At 39.0% G+C, this 22,241-nt stretch overlaps 1 protein-coding gene across 1 annotated transcript in view; it reads left to right on the forward strand.

Annotated features, from left to right (window-relative positions):
* Positions 1–22,241, forward strand: part of MAP3K15 (mitogen-activated protein kinase kinase kinase 15) — a 150,108-nt gene that overhangs the window by 82,084 nt on the left and 45,783 nt on the right. Inside the window, exons 8-15 of the mRNA XM_027866203.1 lie at positions 4,618–4,730; positions 6,555–6,714; positions 7,962–8,112; positions 8,878–8,985; positions 14,794–14,843; positions 15,226–15,321; positions 17,267–17,354; positions 20,942–21,075. Coding sequence (XP_027722004.1) covers positions 4,618–4,730; positions 6,555–6,714; positions 7,962–8,112; positions 8,878–8,985; positions 14,794–14,843; positions 15,226–15,321; positions 17,267–17,354; positions 20,942–21,075 — 900 coding nt within the window. The remainder of the gene's footprint in view (positions 1–4,617; positions 4,731–6,554; positions 6,715–7,961; positions 8,113–8,877; positions 8,986–14,793; positions 14,844–15,225; positions 15,322–17,266; positions 17,355–20,941; positions 21,076–22,241) is intronic.

The following is a 22,241-nucleotide window of genomic DNA, read 5'->3' on the forward strand; positions in this document are numbered from 1 at the left end:
GGTGACAGAATTGCATAGATTTGGCAGCTAAGTGGTACAGTGGATTGAGTGCCAGGCCTGAAGTCAGGAAGACTATCTTTGTGAGTTCAAATCTGGTCTCAGGCATTTAAGGCTGTGTGACCCTGGGCAAGTCACTTGACCTGTTTGTTGCAGCTTCCTTATCTATAAAATGAACTGGAGAAGGAAATGGCAAATCACTCCAGCATCTTTGCCAAGAAAACCCCAACTGGAATGGTGAAGAGAAGGACGTGACTGAAAAACAACTGAACAACAACGATGACAACATCTGTGGGTTTTATTGTCTGTAGCTGCTGATTGAGAAACATACTTAAGGTGCAGAGAATGACGGGGTCTGGAGTCAGAGGACCTAGTTTCAAAATCCAGCTCTGAATTTTATTACCTGTGTGACCCCGGGCAAGTCACTTAATTTCTGCCTGAGTTTTCTCAACGGTATCGAACAATGCAGCCCATATATTGTCTGAACCAGATAAAAATATAATTGGAAATATTTAACAAAATAAATAAAAGTAAAAATACAATAGAACATAGTATTAATTTGTGGTTCCACAAAATTAATCAACATACTAAAAAAGTAAAATGTTATATACAATTTTCCACACTTATGGGCCCTCCACTTCCCACCCCCAACTTTTGCAAACAAGCTGGAGGAAGGAGTTTTCTTCTTTCTCTCTTTTGGGTTGTTCTAGGATCATTATAGGAAAAATTATAGGTAAAATGGAGAGAATGTTGGGCCTGGAGTCAGGAAGATCTGAGTTCAAGTTCAGCCTTAGACACTTAACCTGCTGTTAAGTAACCCTGGTAGGTTACTTAATCTCCTCATGCCTCAGTTTCCTTATCTGAAAAGGGAAAAGATAATAGCACCTATCTCCCAGGGTTATTGTGAGTATCAAATGAGTTAGTGTTTGTAAAGCCCTTTGCAAACCTTAGAACACAATATAATTACTATCTATTACTATTATTTAAAACATTTTTATTTCACAGCATTCAGTTCCATACTATGTTTTGTCATTGAGAGCTTTTAATTAAGAGTCAGAAGATCTAGGTTCTCGTGTCACCTTCACCACTAACTAGCTGTGTATATCCTTGGGCAGGTTACTTAAATTCATTGTGGTGTCAGCTCCCCATCTGTCAAGTGGAATAGTAACATATCCCTGGTGGAGCTCATTCGGTCCTAATCGAAGGATCTAATGCAGGGTACACAAGGCACATGGACCCCCACAGAGTCTAGGAACTTGCTTTTTTAATATTTTAATATTAAATACTAAATAACTTTCAATAAAATTGATTTCTTATGTATTCCTATGTGTTTCATTTTGTGCCTTTAAAGACATTATACTGAGAAAGGATTAAGAGTTTTCACCACACTGCCCAAGGGGTCCATGGCACAGAAAAGGTTCATAACCGCTGCTCTTAAGAGGAACATCTTTGGGGCAGCTAGGTGGCGCAGTGAATAGAGCACAGGCCCTAAAGTCAGGAGGACCTGAGTTCAAATCTGGTCTCAGACCAAACACTTAACACTTACTAGCTGTGTGACCCTGGACAAGTCACTTAACCCTAATTGCTTAAAAAAAAAAGAGAGAAACATCTTTGTGAAAGTATTTTGAGAAGCGTAGAGCATCATGTAGATGTGAAGGACCTTTATAACTTCACTAATATCTCTGTTTCTCTGATAAAACCCCACTCTGATGCCCTCCAACGGTATGGAGGAGACCTTGGTTCTTGAAGATGATATCAAGAGAAAGAGAGATCTGAAAGGTCTGTCCAAAGCCTGTTGGCCAGAAACTAGTGTAGCTTAATTTTTGCTAGAGTGACTACCAGGTGTTGATTTTTTTGGGTCAAAGCAACTAATGAAGATCACCTATTATGGCATGGAGGGAGAATTTGTAGCAATGAAATCACATAGTCTTCCCCCACCCCAAGATTTTCACTTTTGTAGTTTATTGATCGTTTTTTAAACAGTTACATATTTTTTCTAATTATCAATTTTTTTCTCCCACTCCTCCTCCACTGGAAAAAAAAAACATTTGAAACCCAGTATTAAATAAGCATAGTTGAGGATAATAAATCCTTAGTGACCATGTGCAAAATTGTGTCTCATCCTGCTTCTGAGGCTATCATCTCCCTGTCATGAGGTGGGCAGCATTCTTCATCATGGGTGCTCTAGAATCTTGGTGGATCACTGTCTCAAGTCGTTCATATAGTTAATAATAACTCTGTTAATGAAAAGGATGCTTTACAATAATAGACTTACTAAAAATTTCATTATTGGGGCAGCTAGGTGGCACAGCAGATAGAGCACAAGCCCTGGAATCAGGAGGACCTGAGTTCAAATTCTGCCTCAGACACTTCCTAGCTATGTGATGCTAGGCAAGTCACTTAACCCCAATTGCCTCACAAAACAAACAAACAAACAAAACATTATCACAGGTAGAAGTAGGAATCCTTGAGTCTGAGTACCATAGGAATCAAAGGGATCAGAACACGCCCTCTGTTTTTTTTGCACCCAATTTCCATTCAGATGATTCAGGATTCATATTCCTTCCTTGTCTTTAGGCCCCTTGGCTGTGTGTGTGTGTGTGTGTGTGTGTGTGTGTGTGTGTGTGTGTGTGTCCACGTATGTACAGGATTTCAGGAGTCAGGGTGGGTGTTGGGGAGGCAGATATGTACAAGGCAGAGCATAGAGGACAGGTGTGTATACCTGTCTCTTGATGATCCTCAGTGCAGTGTATTGGCGATCACACATAACTTTAATTCAGGTTGCACTTCCTTCACCCCCCCCCCAGGTGACCAGGTGTGAAAACCCTAGAATTTATCCATTTGCTCTGCAGCTCTGTCAGCTTTTTTCTCACTGACTCCTTTGGCAGTATGGTGAAATCTATGAACCCCTTTTCACGGTACTATTTTAATATAATTGAAGGAAATCCTAAATTTAAATTAGAGGGCAGTGAAAATTAAGATGCCATTCTTTTTCGTCTGCCAGGTCCACTACCTCCCCCTGAAATTATCTAAGAACCCTTGATCTATTCATTCCCTTGTGGGGTCTTAGATCAAAGGAACCTCAGAGGCCAACCCTCTCATTTAACAGAGAAACTGAGGCCCGGAAATATTAAATGGCTTGCCAAAACCCACACAGCAGCAGATGGCAGGTGAGGGATTTGAATTCAGGTCCACTTGACTACAGAGCCAATTCTCTTACCAGACCGCCACACTTCCGAGCCTGATCCTCGGCTCGCCTGAGAGAGGCCTGTATCAAAACTAACACCAGGGTCTCGGTGTCACCAACTTGGTTCTGAGAAAACCGGATTCCCCAACCCTCTCTGTGTTCAGGCTGACTATTCTTAGAATGCCATTGATAGCGCTTTTCTGTATGATTTCATTCCCAAAGTGTGTATCATGTGAATATTGGTGAGGGAGCGGAAATGACTTTATACAGTATCTTCAGAGCTATTACTTCTCCTCATCCCTTCATAAGATACTTCTGTTTTTGTGGGTTGGGTGGAGTGCAGACCTGTGACTTCATTGTGTGGGAATTGAGTGGTATGGAAACTCCCTCAAATGTTCTGGTTCATCCTTAGTTGTCTGGGGGTAGGGGGCACTGGGAAGTTACATGACTTGCTCAGGGTCACATATGTATATTAAACTAAAAAAATTTTTTTTTTGAAAATGCTTCTTCCTAGCATTTGGGTTGACTTTGATACTCAGAATACTGACTCTTGCCTTTAAAACCATCTCTGTCACTTATTACCTGGGTGACAATTATCTTCCTTGGACCTCAGTTTTTTCATCTGTAAAATGGACTACTTAAACCCCTTAAATCTCTTTCAGTTCTATCTCTATGATAGTAATAAAAAGAAAGAAAGCATTTTGAAAATGTAATCATAATAGTGCTTTTTGAAGTACTTTTTAATGTTTATTGTTGTTCAGTTGTTTTTGACTTTATGTGACCCCATTAGGGGTTTTCTTGGCAAAGATATTGGAGTGGTTTGTCATTTCCTTCTCCAGTTCATTTTGCAGATGAGGAAACTGAGGCAAATGGGGCTAAATGATTTGCCCAGAGTCACACAGCTAGGAAGTGTCTGGGGCTAGATTTGAACTCAGGAAGATGAGTCTTCCTGACTCTAGGCCCAGCACTCTGTCCACTGTATCACCCAGCTGCCCTTTTAGTGTAGACACGGACAAAAAAAAAATCTAATGTAGACATTCTGTCTGATTGAGCCATAGTATGTCTATACATGTGGGGGAAACCCCTTCCCCCCCACAACTCTGTATTGAAAAAAAAGGAAGCTTCTCTGTGTTGTAGTGTTGTAACAGATAGCTTGGTTGGATGGCATAGGCGAGTTAATCATTTATGCACAAAAACCCAATTAGCTTTGAAGAGGATGATTTTTGGTGGCTGCCTTTGAATATTTGTTTACCAGTTTCAAAGACATGAAAGGTGTTTAACATTAATAGATTTGTTATTTGGTTAACATGAAGAGGGAGCCTGAGGAAATCTTTGAGTGATAGTGACCTTTCCTTCATTTAAATTTGTTCTTCAGGTCAGTAGTTCAGTAGGAGAAAATGTGGTGGTTAATACTGGTGTGCTTGTTGTCGTAGGTACCGAAAAGGATTTGAGCTCCAGTCGTCGCTTTACTCTGGAATTAATCTGGCTGTTTTACTGATAGTTGCTGGACAACAATTTGAAACTTCTATGGAACTGAGGAAAATAGGTAAAGCTCTTTATGAGTCTTATTTTGATATTCTTTTTAGTAAGTCAGTTTTTCAAATAAAAAAATGCAAATCATTCACTCACAGCCAGCTGTGTATTACAGAAAGTGATGTATCATTTGCTCTTTGGTAACCCAATAGCAGTGGCTCAGTGGATAGAATGCCAGGCCTGGAGTCAGGAAGACTCATCTTCCTGAGTTCAAATCTGGCCTCAGACACTTCCTAGCTGTGTGACCCTGGGCAAGTCACTTAACTCTCTTTGTCTCAGTTTCCTCATCTGTAAAATGAGCTGGAGAAGGAAATGGCAAACCACTCCAGTATCTCTGCCAAGAAAACCCTAAATAGAGTCATGAAGACATGGATGACTGAATAGTAACAACAATTCCAACGGTAGGGACAGTCACCTGACTAAAAACTGCCTTTTCCACAATCTGATCGGTGACTCACATCTCATTTGCCCAGGTTCACAACATCAAAGTCATTCTTCCCTCTCTTCCTGTCCCACTCCTCCATATCCAATCAGGTGCCGAATCTGCCTCCAGAAGATTTCTCAAATCCATTTCCTTCTTTCCACTCACATGGCCAACCCCCTAACTTGTGCGCTCATCGCCTCTCACCTGGACTAATGGAACAGCCTCTTACTTAGTCTCCCTGCTCCTAGTTTCACCCTTCTACAATCCATTCTCTGCGTAGCAAAACAGCAGTGTTTCTAAAGCACAGCTTCTGCCACTCTCCTCAAGAATCTTTCCCCATAGGAACAAATGTAAACTCTTCAAATTGATGTTCACAGTCCCTTATAAACTGACTCTAGCCTCCCTCTACAGACTTATTTCACGTTATTTCTTGCTAAGCACTTTAAGTTCCTGCCAGACTGACCCACTAGCTGTTTTGTGAGATTGGAAATGCATCTACCACCTCTGGATCTTTGTTACTCTTAACTGGAATGCACTTCCTCCTCACCTGTGCATGGCCCTCTTAGAATTCTACAAGGCATAATTTCAGGGGCCCTCTTCTATGAGAAGCCTATTGCTAGGGTTCTCTCCTCCTAAAATTATTTCATATTTATTTTTCTTTGTACATGCATTTGCCCCATTTTCCTTCCCTGAAACGATGTAAGCTCCAAAAAGAAAGGGACAATTTTAGTTTTATGCCTGCATCCCCAGCATTTAGCACAGTGCCTTGTGCATAGTAGGCACTTAGTGAATGCTTTAGGACGGGGCTTTGTGCAGTAGGTGCTTAAATGCTTGTTGAATTAAATGACTTAGACTGAACATCGCACTATTCCAGTAACTTAGACTTTATATAATAATAGAGAGACAATATGTCATAAGATATGAAGAGACAGCCTCAAAACCAAGAAGACATGGAGATTCAAGTCTTACTTCTGACACATATTTGGGGTGACCCTGGGTGACTGACTTACCCTCTCCTTGCTCTGGGCTACTCATTAAGACTTAAGTCATAGAGAAGGTGCTGATCTGCATTGACAAGGGATGGAGTTTCCTCACCTGGGATTTCCCTATAGCAGTGGAATCACTGGTTCAGGCCCTATCCTGTCTTTTTTAGTACTAATAACTCACACTGACAGTTTACCACAAAACGTTCTTTGCCTATATCATCTTGTTTGATCCTCACAACGACACTCTACAGAGAAGATGTTATCGTCCCCATGTTATAGATGAGAAACTGCGTCTTAGGTCTGATTCTTTGCCCAGGATCATAGCACTAGCAACTAAGGTGGAATCCTGACTCAAGCCGCCAGTGTTCTGTTCACTTGGTGTCCTTGTTTATGTGAACTAATCTTGACTAAATTTGAAACTTTTAAGGTGTCCGGCTGAATAGTTTGCTGGGAAGAAAAGGAAGCTTGGAAAAAATGAACAATTACTGGGATGTTGGTCAGTTCTTCAATGTAAGCATGTTGGCCAATGACATAGGGAAAGCAGTGCAAGCAGCAGAGAGGTTATTTAAACTCAAGCCTCCGATCTGGTGAGTTCCGTAGGTCTGTAGTCATCAAGTACCAGCTCTCTTTGTTCATGATGTTCTGATATGGATAGAGTGCTGGGTCTGGAGTCAGGAAGACCTGAGTTCAAATCTAGCCTCAAGTACATCCTAGCTGTGTGACCTCGGGCAAGTCACTTGACCTCTGTTTGCCTCAGTTTCCTCATCTGTAAACTGGGGATAATAATAGCACCCACCTCCCAGGGTTGTTGTGATGATCAGATGAGATAATAATTGTAAATTGCTTAGTATAGTGCCTGGTGCATAGGAGGTGCTATATAAACCTTAGCTATTATTATTAGGAAAAGGTTCAGTCATGGGAAATGATGGGCATCTTTGGTTTGGCATTCTGAATTCTTTGTTAAAGGAAGATGGAAGCCAGTATAACCAGTACAGTCCTTCTGTTAAGATCTCCTTTGGAATGGGTTAGGGGGAAGGGTGCTTTTGCTCTTTCTGGGCCCTCCATGCTTTCAGTTTAGACCTTTAAACTATTGATCTTTCCAAATTCATCAGGCCCACAAAAGTAAAGAGCCCCAAGAATAGAACAGAACCTTCTAGAAGTAAGAGATAGCGAGGTAAACAGACACACTAAGGCAAATGATGCAATCTCCCCCACCTCTCCTGTGTAAGACAGCCCAGGGTTGAGCCTTCTTGGTCCAAGGGTCCTAGAGTTTGGTTCCTGAACCAAACCAGCCTCTTCAGTCTTTGAGAACATCCCGAGGCAGGAGGGAGAAACTTGCAGGCTTCCTCTCTAGACCAGGAGGACCTCTTCAAAGTGTTTCCCTTGCTTGATCCCCTGCCTCCCTTCTCAAGACGTCACCCTTATGGTATCATTGGTCCTCTTCATAACAAAGGACAAACAACCACTACCACCATCTCCCCTCTAGCAAGAAAACAAAACCCATTTTCCAGAGGTGAAGAGACAAAGAATAGCATGCATTCATTACTTGAGTCGGGGCAGTTAGGATATCTACCGAGGGAATATTTATTCTTAGCTCACAGTTTCATTAAAAGGTAAGAGAACTTACAATTAGCTTTACCTTTTGGTCCTTTCACCTGAATATATCACCAAGAAAGGCACACAGAGCATCCTTATGAAGTCTCTTGAAAAATAAGACTTTTGCCAGGAAGCTGACTATGTAGATGGACTCACAACTCAGTAAAAATCAGACCTCAGGTATAATTAAATTCTTTTTCCTGAGGGGTCTAATTTCTTTATGTTTCTCTTCCTATAGGTATTTGCGGTCATTAGTTCAGAACTTGCAGCTAATTCAGCGCTTTAAGAAACTCACCATTGAACACTCTCATAGACAGGAGCTGCTCAACTTCTGGCTGGATATAATTTTTGAGGCAACAAAGGAAATCACGAATGGACTGAGATTTCCGGTATGTTATTCTAAAATCCATATCTTCAAGACATTTCACATGGTTTTTGGATTGGGTAAAGGAGTTACCACTTAAAAAATTCTGAAAGACATATTCAAGAATATGCTTTAAAATAATTAGGAAAAGTGTTAAAGTTTATTCATTAGACTTTTAAAAAAGTAAGCTCCTGTGATGTTACAACCAATTGTTGTAGATGATAAGGTGAGGTAGCCCCCTGCCTTCAAGGTATTTCCAGTCTGATGGTTTCCCAGGGGTGTGCTGGAGTCGGATGGAATCCTGAGTGTTAAAGGATTTGAGCACTTACACCTTGAAAATCAGCAAAGGTTACAAATCAAGGCTTGATAACTCCAGTGTCTTTGCCAAGAAAACCCTATGGACACCCCACTGGTGTGCTAAGGTCCACAGGGTCACCAAGAGTGGGACAAGACTGAATAACAACAATAGGATAAGAAGTCTTAGCACCCAGTTAGTGCTTGGTTTGCATCATAAGGGCAGGAGGGGCCAAAGCTAGTTTTTTCATTTTCTACCCTTGTTGCAAGTGCTTAGTACCTGCAAGTCAATGATTGCTCCTTCCTTGTTTTTCGCAGATTCTCCTGAAGCTTTATAGCATAATGTATATGTTATATATACTTATATATATATATATACACACATATGTGTGTGTGTGTGTGAGTGTGTGTATGTGTGTGTATACAATTATATAAGTGTAATGACTATTGTTGCGTGTTTGTTCCTATAGGTTACAAATATTTGTTCTTATTTCAGGTTCTAGTGATTGAGCCAACCAAAGTCTACCAGCCTTCTTATGTTTCCATAAACAAGGAGGCAGAGGAGAGAACTGTTTCTTTATGGCATGTCTCACCTACAGAAATGGTAAGAAAAATAAATCACAGCCATTCTTTGTGCCATTCAATACTTTTTAATCAAATATCTGTGTTTTCGCTGGAAGAGCCCAAGTCCCCAGTCTCAGAACAATAAGGAGAGCAAGGCACATCCCCTTGGCTATCTCCCACACCTGGAATTTGCAACAATGGGGTTTTAGCTGAGATCTGAAGGAAATCCAGGGAAGCCAGTTGGCCTAGATGAGGAGGGAGAGAGTTCCAGGCATGGGAGAGAGCCAGTGAAAATGGCAGGAAATGGGAGACGGAGTGTGTGTGTGTGTGTGTGTGTGTAACAGCAAAGAGGCTGGTTATTAAAATGGATAACTTCTGAATTCTGCTAACTACTGAAATAGTAAAACTATAGATTAGAGAGAGCTTTTGTGTAGATTGTCATACACATTTTGCACAGTAATGTAGAATTTGTGTGTATTTAGAGGGAACAGGTTTGCATTTTCCCTTTGTACCTAAAAAGGCTTCATTTTTTTTTCCTTTTATAAAACAATTCTGTTTTATTACTACACGTGTTTGTCCTCTAGCCATATGTATCCATATGTTAGCAGCGTTCCCTCCCAAAGTTGGTAGGAATGCATAAAGATTTTTTTTAAAGAAGCATGCAAATTGAACATGATTTAGAACAAGGGCAAATATAAACACAAATGCCTTCAGAAATAAAACACATATAAAGAAGAGTAAGCAAATTCCCAAATCTAAAATAGAAACATCTAACCAGAAATAGATGGAGTCATGAACATCTCAAGTGTAGACCAGTAATTCTATCCAATATTTGAAGCCAGGAGCACTGCTGTCATGGTTCAGAATGTAGTCAGCACAGTCATTGATAATGACGGAATGCTGTGTAATTCACGCCTTCTCTGTATTGAATACTTTAGACATTCTGAAAAACGAAGTGAAGAAGTTGGAGATGGCTGCTTTAGTGTTCATCACCATCCTTTATTTGATGTAGTTTTTTTATGCAGCAAATGGACTTTATTTGTTTCCTTTTTGTTTTGTAAGCAGCAAGGGAATGCAAATAGTGCCTCATTTGGTATAACTTACACTGGTATTATTATTATTGAAATTACCATTTTATTTTTGTGTATTTCTGTTGAAATTGCCGAACAATTTGTGCTTCTTGGTTAGGTTTTTGCTACTTTCTGACATTGAGGGTGACAGTTGCTAAGCATCTGTTGTGAATTATTGAGAAGTATCTACTAAAACACTACTACTAATAAAATATTCATAGGAAACTATTTTAAGTTTTGGGCAATTGTTTTATCCATCTGCCCTAATTGTTTGAATTCTGTAGTTATCTCTTACTTTTAATAGAAATTTCCATGGACAAATAAAATAGCTTACTATTTGTGAGAATGCTGGAGGCTATTTTTAATGAGTGGTGGGGTGAAAAGGAACAATTTAGTGTTTATTTCTCTGAGGAAATATTTTGTAAGAGATGTTAGAGTAAGCACCCAAGAACACAGCAAAGATTTTTTTTTTTTACTTTTGGGAAGATGTTTTCATTCAGTTTCATTGTTTCCATTTATATTCTTAAAAGCTCATGTGTGGTTGTAGATTTTTCGAGAGAATTTGCCTGTTGGAAGAAGGACATTTTTCTTTGAACATGTACCAATTAGAGTGAAATCTCTTTCTGAAAAGATTAAAATGATGCCTTTGCAGTGGTGTGGCTCAAAACAAGAGGATTTCAGAGACAGAACTTTTTTTCTGGATGGGCTAGGAGGAGGGTGTACCCCATCCCAACCTTCCCTCCAGAATAATCTGCCACATTGGTTCATTTGTGCATGTGCTCTTCTTGCTCAAAAAAATAGTAGCTACCCATTTCCTCAGCAGAGGTGGCAAACTGATGGAGTTTGCCAAATGTAATTGGGACATATTTAACAAAATAAATAAAAATAACAATAAAACATTTGTTGTTGTTCAGTCATGTCTGACTCTTCATTATCCCATTTAGTGTTTTCTTGGCAAAGATACTGGAGTGATTTACCATTTTCTTCTCTAGAACATTTGACAGATGAGGAAACTAAGGCAAACAGGGTTAAGAGACTAGTGCAAAGTCACATAGCTAGTGTCTGAGGCTGTATTTGAAGTCAGGTCTTTCTGATTCCAGGCCCAGTGTTCTGTCCACTGTACCACCTAGCTGCCCAGTTAAACATACATAATGTTAGTTTTGATCTTCTAAGTCAATATGAAGCCTGAAGGGGTCTGTTTGACACCACTGGCCTATAGGTTAAAATCCAAATTCTTTCGCCTGACATTCAGCAAAAGCCTCTGCAGCTGAGTACTATATGAACTCCACACTCCTGTCAAATTTGGCTTTTCTGTACTCTCCAAATAGGCTGTACACATTCCTATTTCCATATCCGTGTTCCTGCCCACGATGTCCTTCTCCAGAGTTGTAACTCAGACAAGGCAACCGAAACTTTGCCCCAAGGCATAGAAATTTATATACAGCTTATAGCACGTCTTCAACAAGATAGAAACAACTGAGCTTAGCACCTAGCTATGAAGAATAATTAGCTAACATACAAGATGACTATATAGTATACTTTTTTCCTTGCCCCAATTCTGCTGCACCCTAGGTCAGCTCCCCTGGTATCCCCCCACCTTCTGTGATGTCCTTTACCAGAACGGCCTTGTGGCACCCCAAGATCTTGATCTCTCCCTTTCTTCTATTTTCACCAATGGATTTCTCCCTGCATTCCATCTTGTGTCCCAAAATCTCTTTCCTTTCCTCACCCCTTACACCAGTTGAATTTGTTTTAAAGTTGACTTAAAGGACTGTTTTTGTAATATTTCCCCCAGGTGCCAAAATTGCTAGTTATTGCTCTGCTCATTCTCCTCCCCGAACATTTAAATGCCTCTCTCTGTCTCTGTCTCTGTCTCTCTTTCTTCCTTTCTCTCCCTCTGTCTGTCTCTCTCTTTCTTCCTCTCTCTCTCTCTCTGTCTCTCTCACTCTCTTTCTCTCTGTCTCCCTCTCTCTGTCTCTCTTTCAGATGTCTGTGTGTCTCTCTGTTTCTATCTCTCTTTGTATCTCTGTCTGTCTCTCTCTCACACACCACACACACACACACACACACACACACACACACACATACTTATGTAAGGTTCATAAATTCTCAAGAGCTCAAGTTAAGTCCTGTCTTTTTCATGAGTCCTTCTACAAACTACCAAGCCCCTAGTGATCATTCCTTCCCCTGATGCAGATTATCTATAATACTTGCAGGACCTGATTCACAGTGTTGTTGTGAGGCTCAAATCAGATATTGTACATAAAGTACTTTGCAAACTTTAAGCTTCTTTTTAAATGTCGATTATTCTCATCCTCATCATTATTTATTCCTCTATTTTGTATTTGTAGCACCTGTCATAGTGCCCTTCTGGTATTCCAGAAGATCTCATCAACCTATGGAGATCTCTTGGTTCTGTGTGGGACAGAAACAGGCTATAACTGTTTCTGGGTTTGGAGCTATTAGCCATCTTGTCCCTCTTTCTCCCACTGGTATTGCTTATAGAACCCAGATACAATTGTACTTCACCCCTCTGCAATGATTGGTTAACCTGTAATATTTACCCATGCTAGGGTGTTTGATCTCTAATTGGGCCATTCCCTAGTACTATGAACTGAGTGGTGTATTTGTATTGAGTAATGTTGCTTTATTATCCTAGTAACTGTCTCTCTTCATGACATATCACATGCCTTTGCACAAATGATTCCCTGTGACTAGAAGAAACTCCCTCCTTGCTATTTCCTGGTAGTATCCCCACTTTTCTTAAAGGCATGGTTCAGGGACCACCTCCTACTTTTCCTGATCCCCACATTTATTAACGCTCCATCTCTCTCTCTCTCTCTCTCTCTCTCTCTCAAGCCATTTTTGTATTTACTTACTCATGTGAGTGTTATTATCTCTTCAATAGAATGTAAATCCCTCAAGGGCAAGGACTTGATTTTTTGTTTTTGCTTTTTTTTTTTTTAAATAAAATAGGTACTTATTTTTTAATAATATTTTCTCTTTCTTCCAATATAAAAATAATTTTTGACATTCATTTTTTTGAAAAAATGAGTTTCAAATCCTCTTTCTCCCTCTCTTCCTGAGACAGTAAGCAATCAACTATTGATTATACATGTATAATTGTGTAAAACATATTTTTTAATCATTTTGTGGAAGAATGCTCAAATAAAATAAAAAATTAAGAAAGTGAAAAATAGTATATTTCACTCTACATTCAGACCATTTTTCCTCTGGAGACAGATAGCATTTTTCATCAGGAGTCCTTTGAGATTGTATTGCTGAGAATAGCTAGGTCATTCACAGTTGTTCATCATACAGTGTTGCTGTTACTATGTACAATGTTCTCTCAGTTCTCCTCACTTCACTATGCATCAGTTTATGTAAATCTTTCTAGCTTTTTCTAAGACCATCATGCTCATCATCTCTTACGGCACAATAATATTACATTATAATCATATACCACAACTTGTTCAGCCATTCCCCATTTGATGGACATCCCCTCAATTTCCAATTCTTTGCAATCACAAAAAGAGCTGCTATAAATATTTTTGTCCAAACAGGTCCTCCCTTCCTCCCTTTAAAAAAATATTTTTGGGATACAGAAGAATAGGTACTTATTAATTGTTGCCTTATATTTGAGTTCTGTAAGTGCTCTGTAAGCCTGCACTAATTTTTGGGTTGACTCAATCAGTGCAGTCAGCCCCAAATGATGCCTACCCAAAGGCAGAATAAGACTTCAGTTCTTCCTTTTCTCAGAATCATCCTAGTGCTATTATTTCTCTTCTGTGTTTGGATCTAGTTTAGTTTCCTCCATATAATTTAATCTGTCCATATAGTTTAATCTGGTTTTACTCTTAACTCTGCCTCTTGATCCAGGATGGCCTGAGACATATAACCTAGAGCTCACATACATAGAGCTCTCATAACTCACATTCAAGGCTCACAAAGTGCCTCCCCAAAGCCTTCTTAATAATTTGAATGGGAGCCTAAGACTTGGAGCTAAGAGAGACTTTAGATGCCTTGAGTTCAACCCCCTCATTTTGTAACTGAGAAAATTGAGGCCCCCAAAAGTGAGGTGAATCCTGAAGTCTCTTAGGAGCCTGTGACCCTCTTATGTGACCCTGTGGCTATGTTGCTTGGACCTACCAAGCAATGAGAACCCTCTTGGCAGCCTTCCCTGTACCCTTAGATCTCCTTCCATGCTACTTATTTTTTATCTGGCACATCAGGAATAAGACAGAGGAAAAGGAAAAAGAAAAGAATTCTCTTTAAGGAAAATGCTTTCCAGGGCTTTGCGTTTGCTTCCATGGTTCTGACCTCCCATCATTGGTCTAGCTGTCAGGCTTTGTGCTTGCTTCCCATGGTTCTGATCTCTCATCCTTGGTCTAGCTTTTCTAGATATGTTGTGCTGCCACTGCTTTGTTAGATTAATACATTCTGGTCTCATTCTGTGGTTTCTGACAAGTCAGTGGAAGATGAATGGTGTAATTATATCCTTCAGAGAGAGGAGTTTTCTAGTACACCAAAATAGAGACTTTCTGCTGTAAGTGGAAATGGATCTAAATCAATTTTATGATACTCAGGAATACATTTCTGTTATTCTATGCTACTTATTTTTATAGTAAAATGAAGATTTTTTTAAAATGTAAAATTATATATCATGCTGAGAAAACTAGCATATGTAATTGAATATTGAATGAAGAGAGAACGACCCTGTTATGTTATACTTTGCTGTCAAACATGGAACTCTTGACTTGTGTCTTTGGTTCCTACAGAAACAAATTCATGAATGGAATTTTACAGCCTCCTCCATTAGAGGAATAAGGTCAGTATGAATGAAAAATGACAACTATTTACTGTTTTGTGCATTTCATTCCATTTTAATGGAAACAAAAACTCTCTTTGTGATTTTTCTCTGCACATGCCCTTTGTCTCCCTCACAATATCTTGCCCAATTCTGTATGATAGAGTAGATGCTTAATTAATGTTTGTTGAATTAAATTGGTGAACACAGACTCAAAATGGCAAGAGAGACACTTTTCATTTAAGCTTTATTCATATGGAAATCAAAGATTGATTAGGCAAGTCATTGGGACATAAAGTCTTTAAAATGGAAGTTTTATAGTAATTTAGGAATTCTCCAGTAAATTTACAATCCCTATACCCCAAGTTATATGTAATATTTCTTTTTAATGAACATTTTCCAGCATATCCAAGTTTGATGAACGGTGTTGTTTTCTTTATGTCCATGATAACTCTGATGACTTTCAAATTTACTTTTCTACTGAAGACCAGTGCAGTAGGTGAGTTAATTCCATTTCTGTTTCATTTATTTGAAGTATGGTGAACCTGTTTAAAGGGGTCCCCACAGAGTTACAACTTGTGATCTGAAAGAAAATTGCATTTGTTGAATTTGCTGTCTTAAAATGTTACAAATGCAACTGTAATCATATGTTTCAAACACAATATGATAATAACTCACTTATCCAAGAGTCAGACTTCTGGCAACCTGTAAACACTTAAGGGAATTCTTTATTTGCATTAATTAGGTTGTAGCTATAATTTGATATATTTTCTGGTCTAGAATAGGGCTCCCCAGATCTCAAAGCAATAATACCAGATTGATTATTAAACTCGTCATTGCTACCGTACCTTTTTTCCCCCCTTTACTTTAAAAAAAAAAAAAGTTTTATTGATTGTTTTTACATCACAGATGTTTCCTGATTTCTCCCTTTTAACAACAACAACAATGAAACAAAAATCAAAACAAAAAATTTAAAAAAAACTGACCAGTTTGACAGCATATGCAATATTGCTCTCTTGTAGTCCCTTAACTCTCTCCTGAGAAGAGAGTTTTATCATTTCTACTTTGGGTCCAGATGGGTCATTGCAATTAATCTTGCTTTTTTTTTTCAGTGTTGTTTCATTTGTGTTATTGTAGTCACTATGTATATTGTTCTCCTGGCTCTGCTCTTTTTGCTTTATTTTTGTTGTTATTGTTATTCAGTCATCTCTGGCTCTTCATGATCCCATTTGGGGTTTTCTTGGCAAAGATTCTGGAGTAGTTTGCTTTATCTCTCTCTCCAGATATTTTACTTAATTAAAAAAAATTAAAAAAAATTTTTTTTTTTTGGCTAGGCAATGGGGTTAAGTGACTTGCCCAGGATCACACAGCTAGTTAGTGACTGAGGGTGGATTTGAACTCAGGTCCTCCTGATTCCAGGGCTGGTGCTCTATCCACTGCGCCACCTAGCTGCCCTACCAGCTTGTTTTACAAATGAGGAAATTGAGGCAAACAGGGTTAAGTGACTTGCCCAAGGTCTCATAGCTAGTGTCTGAGGCTGGATTTGACCTCAGATCCTCCTGATTCCAGGCTTGTTGCTCTTTCCACTGTACCTCCTACCTGCTACATCCTTGCTTTACATCAGTTCATTAAACTTAAGAGTTTAATGTTTCTCTGAATTCCTACCATGTCTTTTTAGCACAGAGATTCTTAACCTGCCTCGTGAATTTAAAAAATATATGTTTTATTGACTGTATTTTGATATAATTAGTTTCCTTAGCAATCCTATGTGTTTTCTTGTATGCATTTAAAAATATAATTTTGAGAAGGGGTCACTTTTTGACCTTTTTGAGAAGAGTTTCACTGTACTGCTAAAGGTGTCTATGACACAGAAAAAGTTGAAAACCCAGTGCAAGGCAGTTTTCAGTGGTGCCTTTCTCCAGTTTCATTTAGGAACTTTACTGTAAATATTCCTTATCACCACCATTTTCCATGGTAATCTCAAACTTTAAGGAAATGAAAATTACTCCTCACAAAAATTTTTCCTCTGAAGACTTCTGGGGTGGAGAATTATGATTATTTATATAAAGAATGGCTAATAAGGCTATTTAACAAATACTTTTTTATTGTTTAATTAATACATGTATTAGTATGTATTTGTTTTCCTTATTTTCATGTCTGAATTTTACATTTTGGTTGTTTTTTTAATGCTCCAGTCTCAATGTTGCCATTTACATGAGACTAAAACTCTCAGGTAAAAAGTATAGTTAGCTGGTTACCCCCAAACTCCAAACATTTGCCATTCAGAGAAGAGACTTTTCCTTTCCCCACCCCCAAATTCCAAGCATCACCCGCTGTCAGTGCTCACTCATCTGTGATGAATTTAACAAAAGTATGAAGGGGAAGATGGGGCAATACAGTTATCACAAATTTATGAATTTTTTGGTTGTATTTGTTGTTTCCAGGTTTTGCTCTTTAGTCAAAGAGATTATAACAGATGTGGTGGGCTGCACGGTGGAATTAGAAGGGGAGATTGATGGGGACACATTAGAGGTGAGTCTTGTGTCATTAGAGATGAAAGGCTACGAGAATTGAGAATCCTGACAGTACTTTCCCCATTTTCGTCCTCTGATTGAACTTAAATAAAATTCTTTGTTGTTTTTGATGATTAATGAAGAGTATGATGAATTTTACTATTGCTTTTTACATAAAATGTTTTATAATTTTTTAAGATTAAAACAGTAACAAAGAATATAGTTATTATTATAAGGGATAATCTTTCCTCAACATGTCAACGCGGTATATTCTGCATATCATGAAGTCAAAATGTGTGACAATTTGGACTGGGTTTAAGTTTACCTCTGTGGGACACACTGATAGTCTCATACGTTAGTTCTTCATAGACTAGATACAGAATGAAATGAATAATCCTTCTGTCAACAAAAAAAAGCTTCACAAAGAAAGACTGAAAGGGAAGGGAAATTAGAAAGAATAGTCTAGTCCAGGCTTACCTCTTGGGAAATGTAGACAGATGACCAGAGAAAAAGAGTTGCTCTGAGACATTAACTTTGGATGAAAACCCAGAGCTTCATGTTTTCTGTAATATCACTCATGTCCAGTGTGACCTTCTACTTGGCCCCAAGGGTCACTCTGTAATAACCCAAACCAGGAACTAGAGTAAAATCCTTTAAACTTCCTATGCTGTGGCCTATGAGTCAGAATAATAACACCTATAATTCCTACTCTGGTCTCTTGCCATCCAGCCTGGTTTGTATCTTCTATGTCCAACCAGAATGCCCTCCACCAAGACATACACATGAAATGAAGCCTATATCATATTTTATCCCAAACCTTTCCCCAAAATGTGTTTGAAAGAATCTTAAAGCATTTTGGCATTGTGGATTGACAGCTGTACTTGAAGTTGGAAAGACCTGAGGTCGAGGTCCACCTCAGATCATTGCTAGCTGTGTGACCTTGGGCAGCTCACTTAACCTCCCCAAGCCTCAGTTTCCTCATCTGTAAAATGACAGTGATGTGGTTTAGGGGGTGCTGACATGTTTTAGGGGTGCTGGGACCCCAGAATGTTAGGGTACAAAGCAGAGTTGCCTGGAATGAATTCACACACTCAAACCATCTTCCAATCAAGTGGCAAAGTTTATCGTGACTCCAGTAGAAGCAGGCAAGGGTTCTTAGGGAACTTGCGACCTGATGGGGGTGATACTAAAGCTTATGTAGAAAAGGGGCAGTGAGAGGATGCCAAGTAAGCTAATTAGGTGATGTGGAGTGAGATTAGGGAGTGGTCAGCATATGCAAGTAGTCTGGGTGCTGGGCTGCTAGAATGGGTGGGAAAACCCAGGGAGTCAACAGAGATAACTTTGTTAAGGGGGCAAGATAGAAGGCTTGCCAGAGCATGGTCCCTGGACAGGCACCAGAGAAATAGTCCTTGGGGCAGGCACCCCTGAGGCAGCTTTTGTCTGTGCCTGTAAGAAGGAGAGAATTCTCTCACGGGGAGGGAGGGCAGGTCTGGATTGCTTAGACACGGCCTTAGGGCTTTTAGGGGTTCAGGTCCCACTACCCCATCAACAGGGTTGGTCTCAATGGCCTCTGAGGTCCCTAGCTTTGTGATCCTACAAACTACCCAATCCCTTGGAAAATATAATAAAGTAATTTGTCTACACATATATAATTTTTTTTCTTTTTTTGATGAGGCAATTGGGGTTAAGTGACTTGCTCAGAGTCATACAGCCAATGACTGTTATGTGTCTGAGGCTGCATTTGAACTCAGGTCCTCCTGACTCCAGGGCCAGTGCTCTATTCACTGCTCCACCTAGCTGTCCCCATATATAATTTTTCAAAGCTAGATTATAAACTCCATTAGGATGTGGACTGGGTCTTTTAAAATCTTTATATCTCTTCCAGCATCATGCTCTTAATTGAATGGAATAAAGTCTTTGATAAGCTAAAAGTGGAAGATTATAAGGGGTGATGGTTAGACAATTTAAAGCAGATCTTTCCAAGCATTCTTAAATCTCCTTTAGCTACCAGATATAAAGAGTTTTTATCTATTCAGAATCAGCTTAGTAGAGACTTTTCCTTGGCAACGCTAAATTGGCCTGTTTTTCACATTACTGTATGTATTTGGAGCTATTGTATAATTAACCAGATTTGCCAGTAATTTAAACCAGTTTTTCCAGCTCCATTTATTTATAATTAATGAAGTTTCAAGTCATATTGAAGCTATACCTCTGGGTTGCTTTAGGAGAAGTTTTTAAAATGATACATATTAATTAAGCCTTTCCCTGAAGCACTTCTCAGTGCCTCATGGAGATGACCCTGATTTCTCTAAACCCATACTGATTGGAGCTCAAAGTATGGCAAATTGTACCAAGCCAGAAAGACTTTAAGCAGGGTTCAGTGATGGACTTGAGGTTTGTGATGCAAAGTTTGGAAGGATTTATTAGAGGGGTGGCTGCCAGACAATGAATTTTTTAGCCGCAGTAACTCAAAAAGACTGTCTGTTTAAGCTAGAGGGGGTTGTGATCTGCACCTGTGGAGGGAATATCCACAGTAGCTAAAATAATTTTTTAAAATAAACTCTGGACTATACTATAAAGATAAATAAATGGCTATTTGAGATAAGGAAATTAATAAGATGGAAACTCTTTTTAGAAAGTTCTAGATTTCAAATTCATTAGAGTTCATGTAACTGCATGCATCAGACAGGAACTTCTCTCTCTCTTTCTCTCCCCCTCTCTCCTTCTCCCTCTCCCTCTCTCTCTGTTTCCTTCCCTTCCTCTCCTTCCCTCCTTCCTCCATCCATCCATCCATCCATCCATCCATCCATCCATCCATCCATCATCTATCTCTCTATCATCTCTCTGAGATGTATTTTAAACATACTTATCTTCTCCCTCATAGCATATTTATTTGTGTATTTGTCTTCTCGACCCCTCTCTACCATTGGATTGGTAGCTCCTTGTCTCTGTCTGTGTCATATCTCACTGTATTCCTCCTTAGCACCTAGCCCAGTGTCTTGTATATTTAAACATTAAAAAAACAATTTTTTGGGGGCTCAGATCTGTGAGTTCATTGCTGTAGGGAGCTCCCAGTGTGGAAACTCCTGTCAATGTAGATTAGCAACTCTTACTTAGAGGTTAAGTCAATTGCTCATAGTCATGCAATGTGTGTCAGAGACAAGTCTTGAACCCAGGTCTTCCTTACTTCAGGGCTGGTCCTTTACCACAATACCTTTCATGATTTGCTTTGTATATAATAGGTTTTAAATAGATGTTTCTTGATTGGATTGAATATAAAAAATTGATCTAAAGTTGATAAAAATTATACCTGTAAAATTACAAGTTCACTTACAGAATGAAGTAATAGATATGTGTGTAAATAATGTCTAGAAATTCCATGCCTTTGGAATAATTATATAATTAAAAATAAAGTATCTAAGAAATTAGTGGTAGTATTATTCTCAAATAACACTTTGTCTCTCTTTTTGTGTCTTTACATATACATGTATATATATGAAATATAAATTTAAAATCCATAATTGTTAATTATCTTTTTTATTCTGATATTAAAAGAAGTTTTTGCCCCAAGCACTGTTTCTTTGTCTTCCTATATTTTCCCCCCAGTATGAATATGATTACGATGAGAATGGTGAAAAAGTGGTCCTGGGGAAAGGCACGTATGGAATTGTTTATGCCGGGAGAGATCTTAGCAACCAAGTTCGAATAGCTATCAAAGAGATACCTGAGAGAGACAGCAGGTAAATGAGTCACATTGTGGCCATCTCATGGATGGCATCTCCAAGACAATGACTGGTAGTTTAGGTGGCTCAGACAGGTAAGGAATAATTATTACCAACATGGACATTGTCTAAAATTTTATGGGAGGAAAAGCACATCTTAACTGTATAATTCAAGTAGACTGGAATGATGTATGGTATCTTAGTGACATTTGAATTGTAACATTTCACAGTTAAGAAAATTAGAGGTAGTCTGGCATAGTGGATAGAACACTGGCCTCAAAGATTTGGGTTCTAGTCGTGTGGTTGATAGGCTGATAAAATGCAAGCTTGGGCCAATCTCTCAGTCCCTTAGTACTCCAGGCAACTCTCTGAGAGAATTCATTAGCTGCAGAGGTGTTGATCTGCATTGGTAGAGGGGATTTCCTCCTTGGAGCCCCTTGTAACTGATGAAATAACAGGGCTAGTCAAAAAATAAAGAAAATTATACTGTTTAAAAAGTGATTCTAATAAGGCCAAGTCTCAGCTGTATTATTCAAACTTGTACTCTATTTTCCATTGGGCTGGAACCAATGGCCGTATTTTATGTAATTAAAATTTGAAATAGTGAATTCAGAAACATGAGACAACTTAACAAGGTATATACCCTGAAATAGAATGGAACTCCATACTATTTTTCAGATGAATCTTTTTTTATATCTGAAATGTTATGTATGTATATATGTATATATATGTTTCATGGGTAAACTCACAGGTAACACCATTTGTTGGGCAGGAGAACCCAGGAGGGCTCCTAACACTAACAGGTATTCTAGTACAGGTTCACTTTTGATCCTGTCAGACAAGGAAGGCAGCTTCAGAGGGGTTAAGTAAGCTTACTTTATTCTAGTCTAGTCTTCTCAAGAGAGTGTTTTCTGATAATGGGAGCTCTAACTCCTACAGCATTCCCCAATCACAGTTCTCACAGGGGTAGGTGAGAATAGTAGGAGCTATGACTCTTTACCGACCCCCTAAGCCTCGATGGGGGCTGATCAAGGCAGGTACATGCATTCCTCTATGCATTACCCAAATCCTCAATTGGGTTCTCCCCTTGCTGACCAGTACCCACTTGCTTTCTAGGGCAACAGACAAAGAAGTCATCTTGCCAACATTAAGCTCAAAGGTTAACTTTAGCAATAGTTTCATGA

Source organism: Vombatus ursinus, unplaced genomic scaffold, assembly GCF_900497805.2.
Source record: "Vombatus ursinus unplaced genomic scaffold, bare-nosed wombat genome assembly UNPS02001419.1, whole genome shotgun sequence".
Classification (NCBI taxonomy): Eukaryota; Metazoa; Chordata; class Mammalia; order Diprotodontia; family Vombatidae; genus Vombatus; species Vombatus ursinus.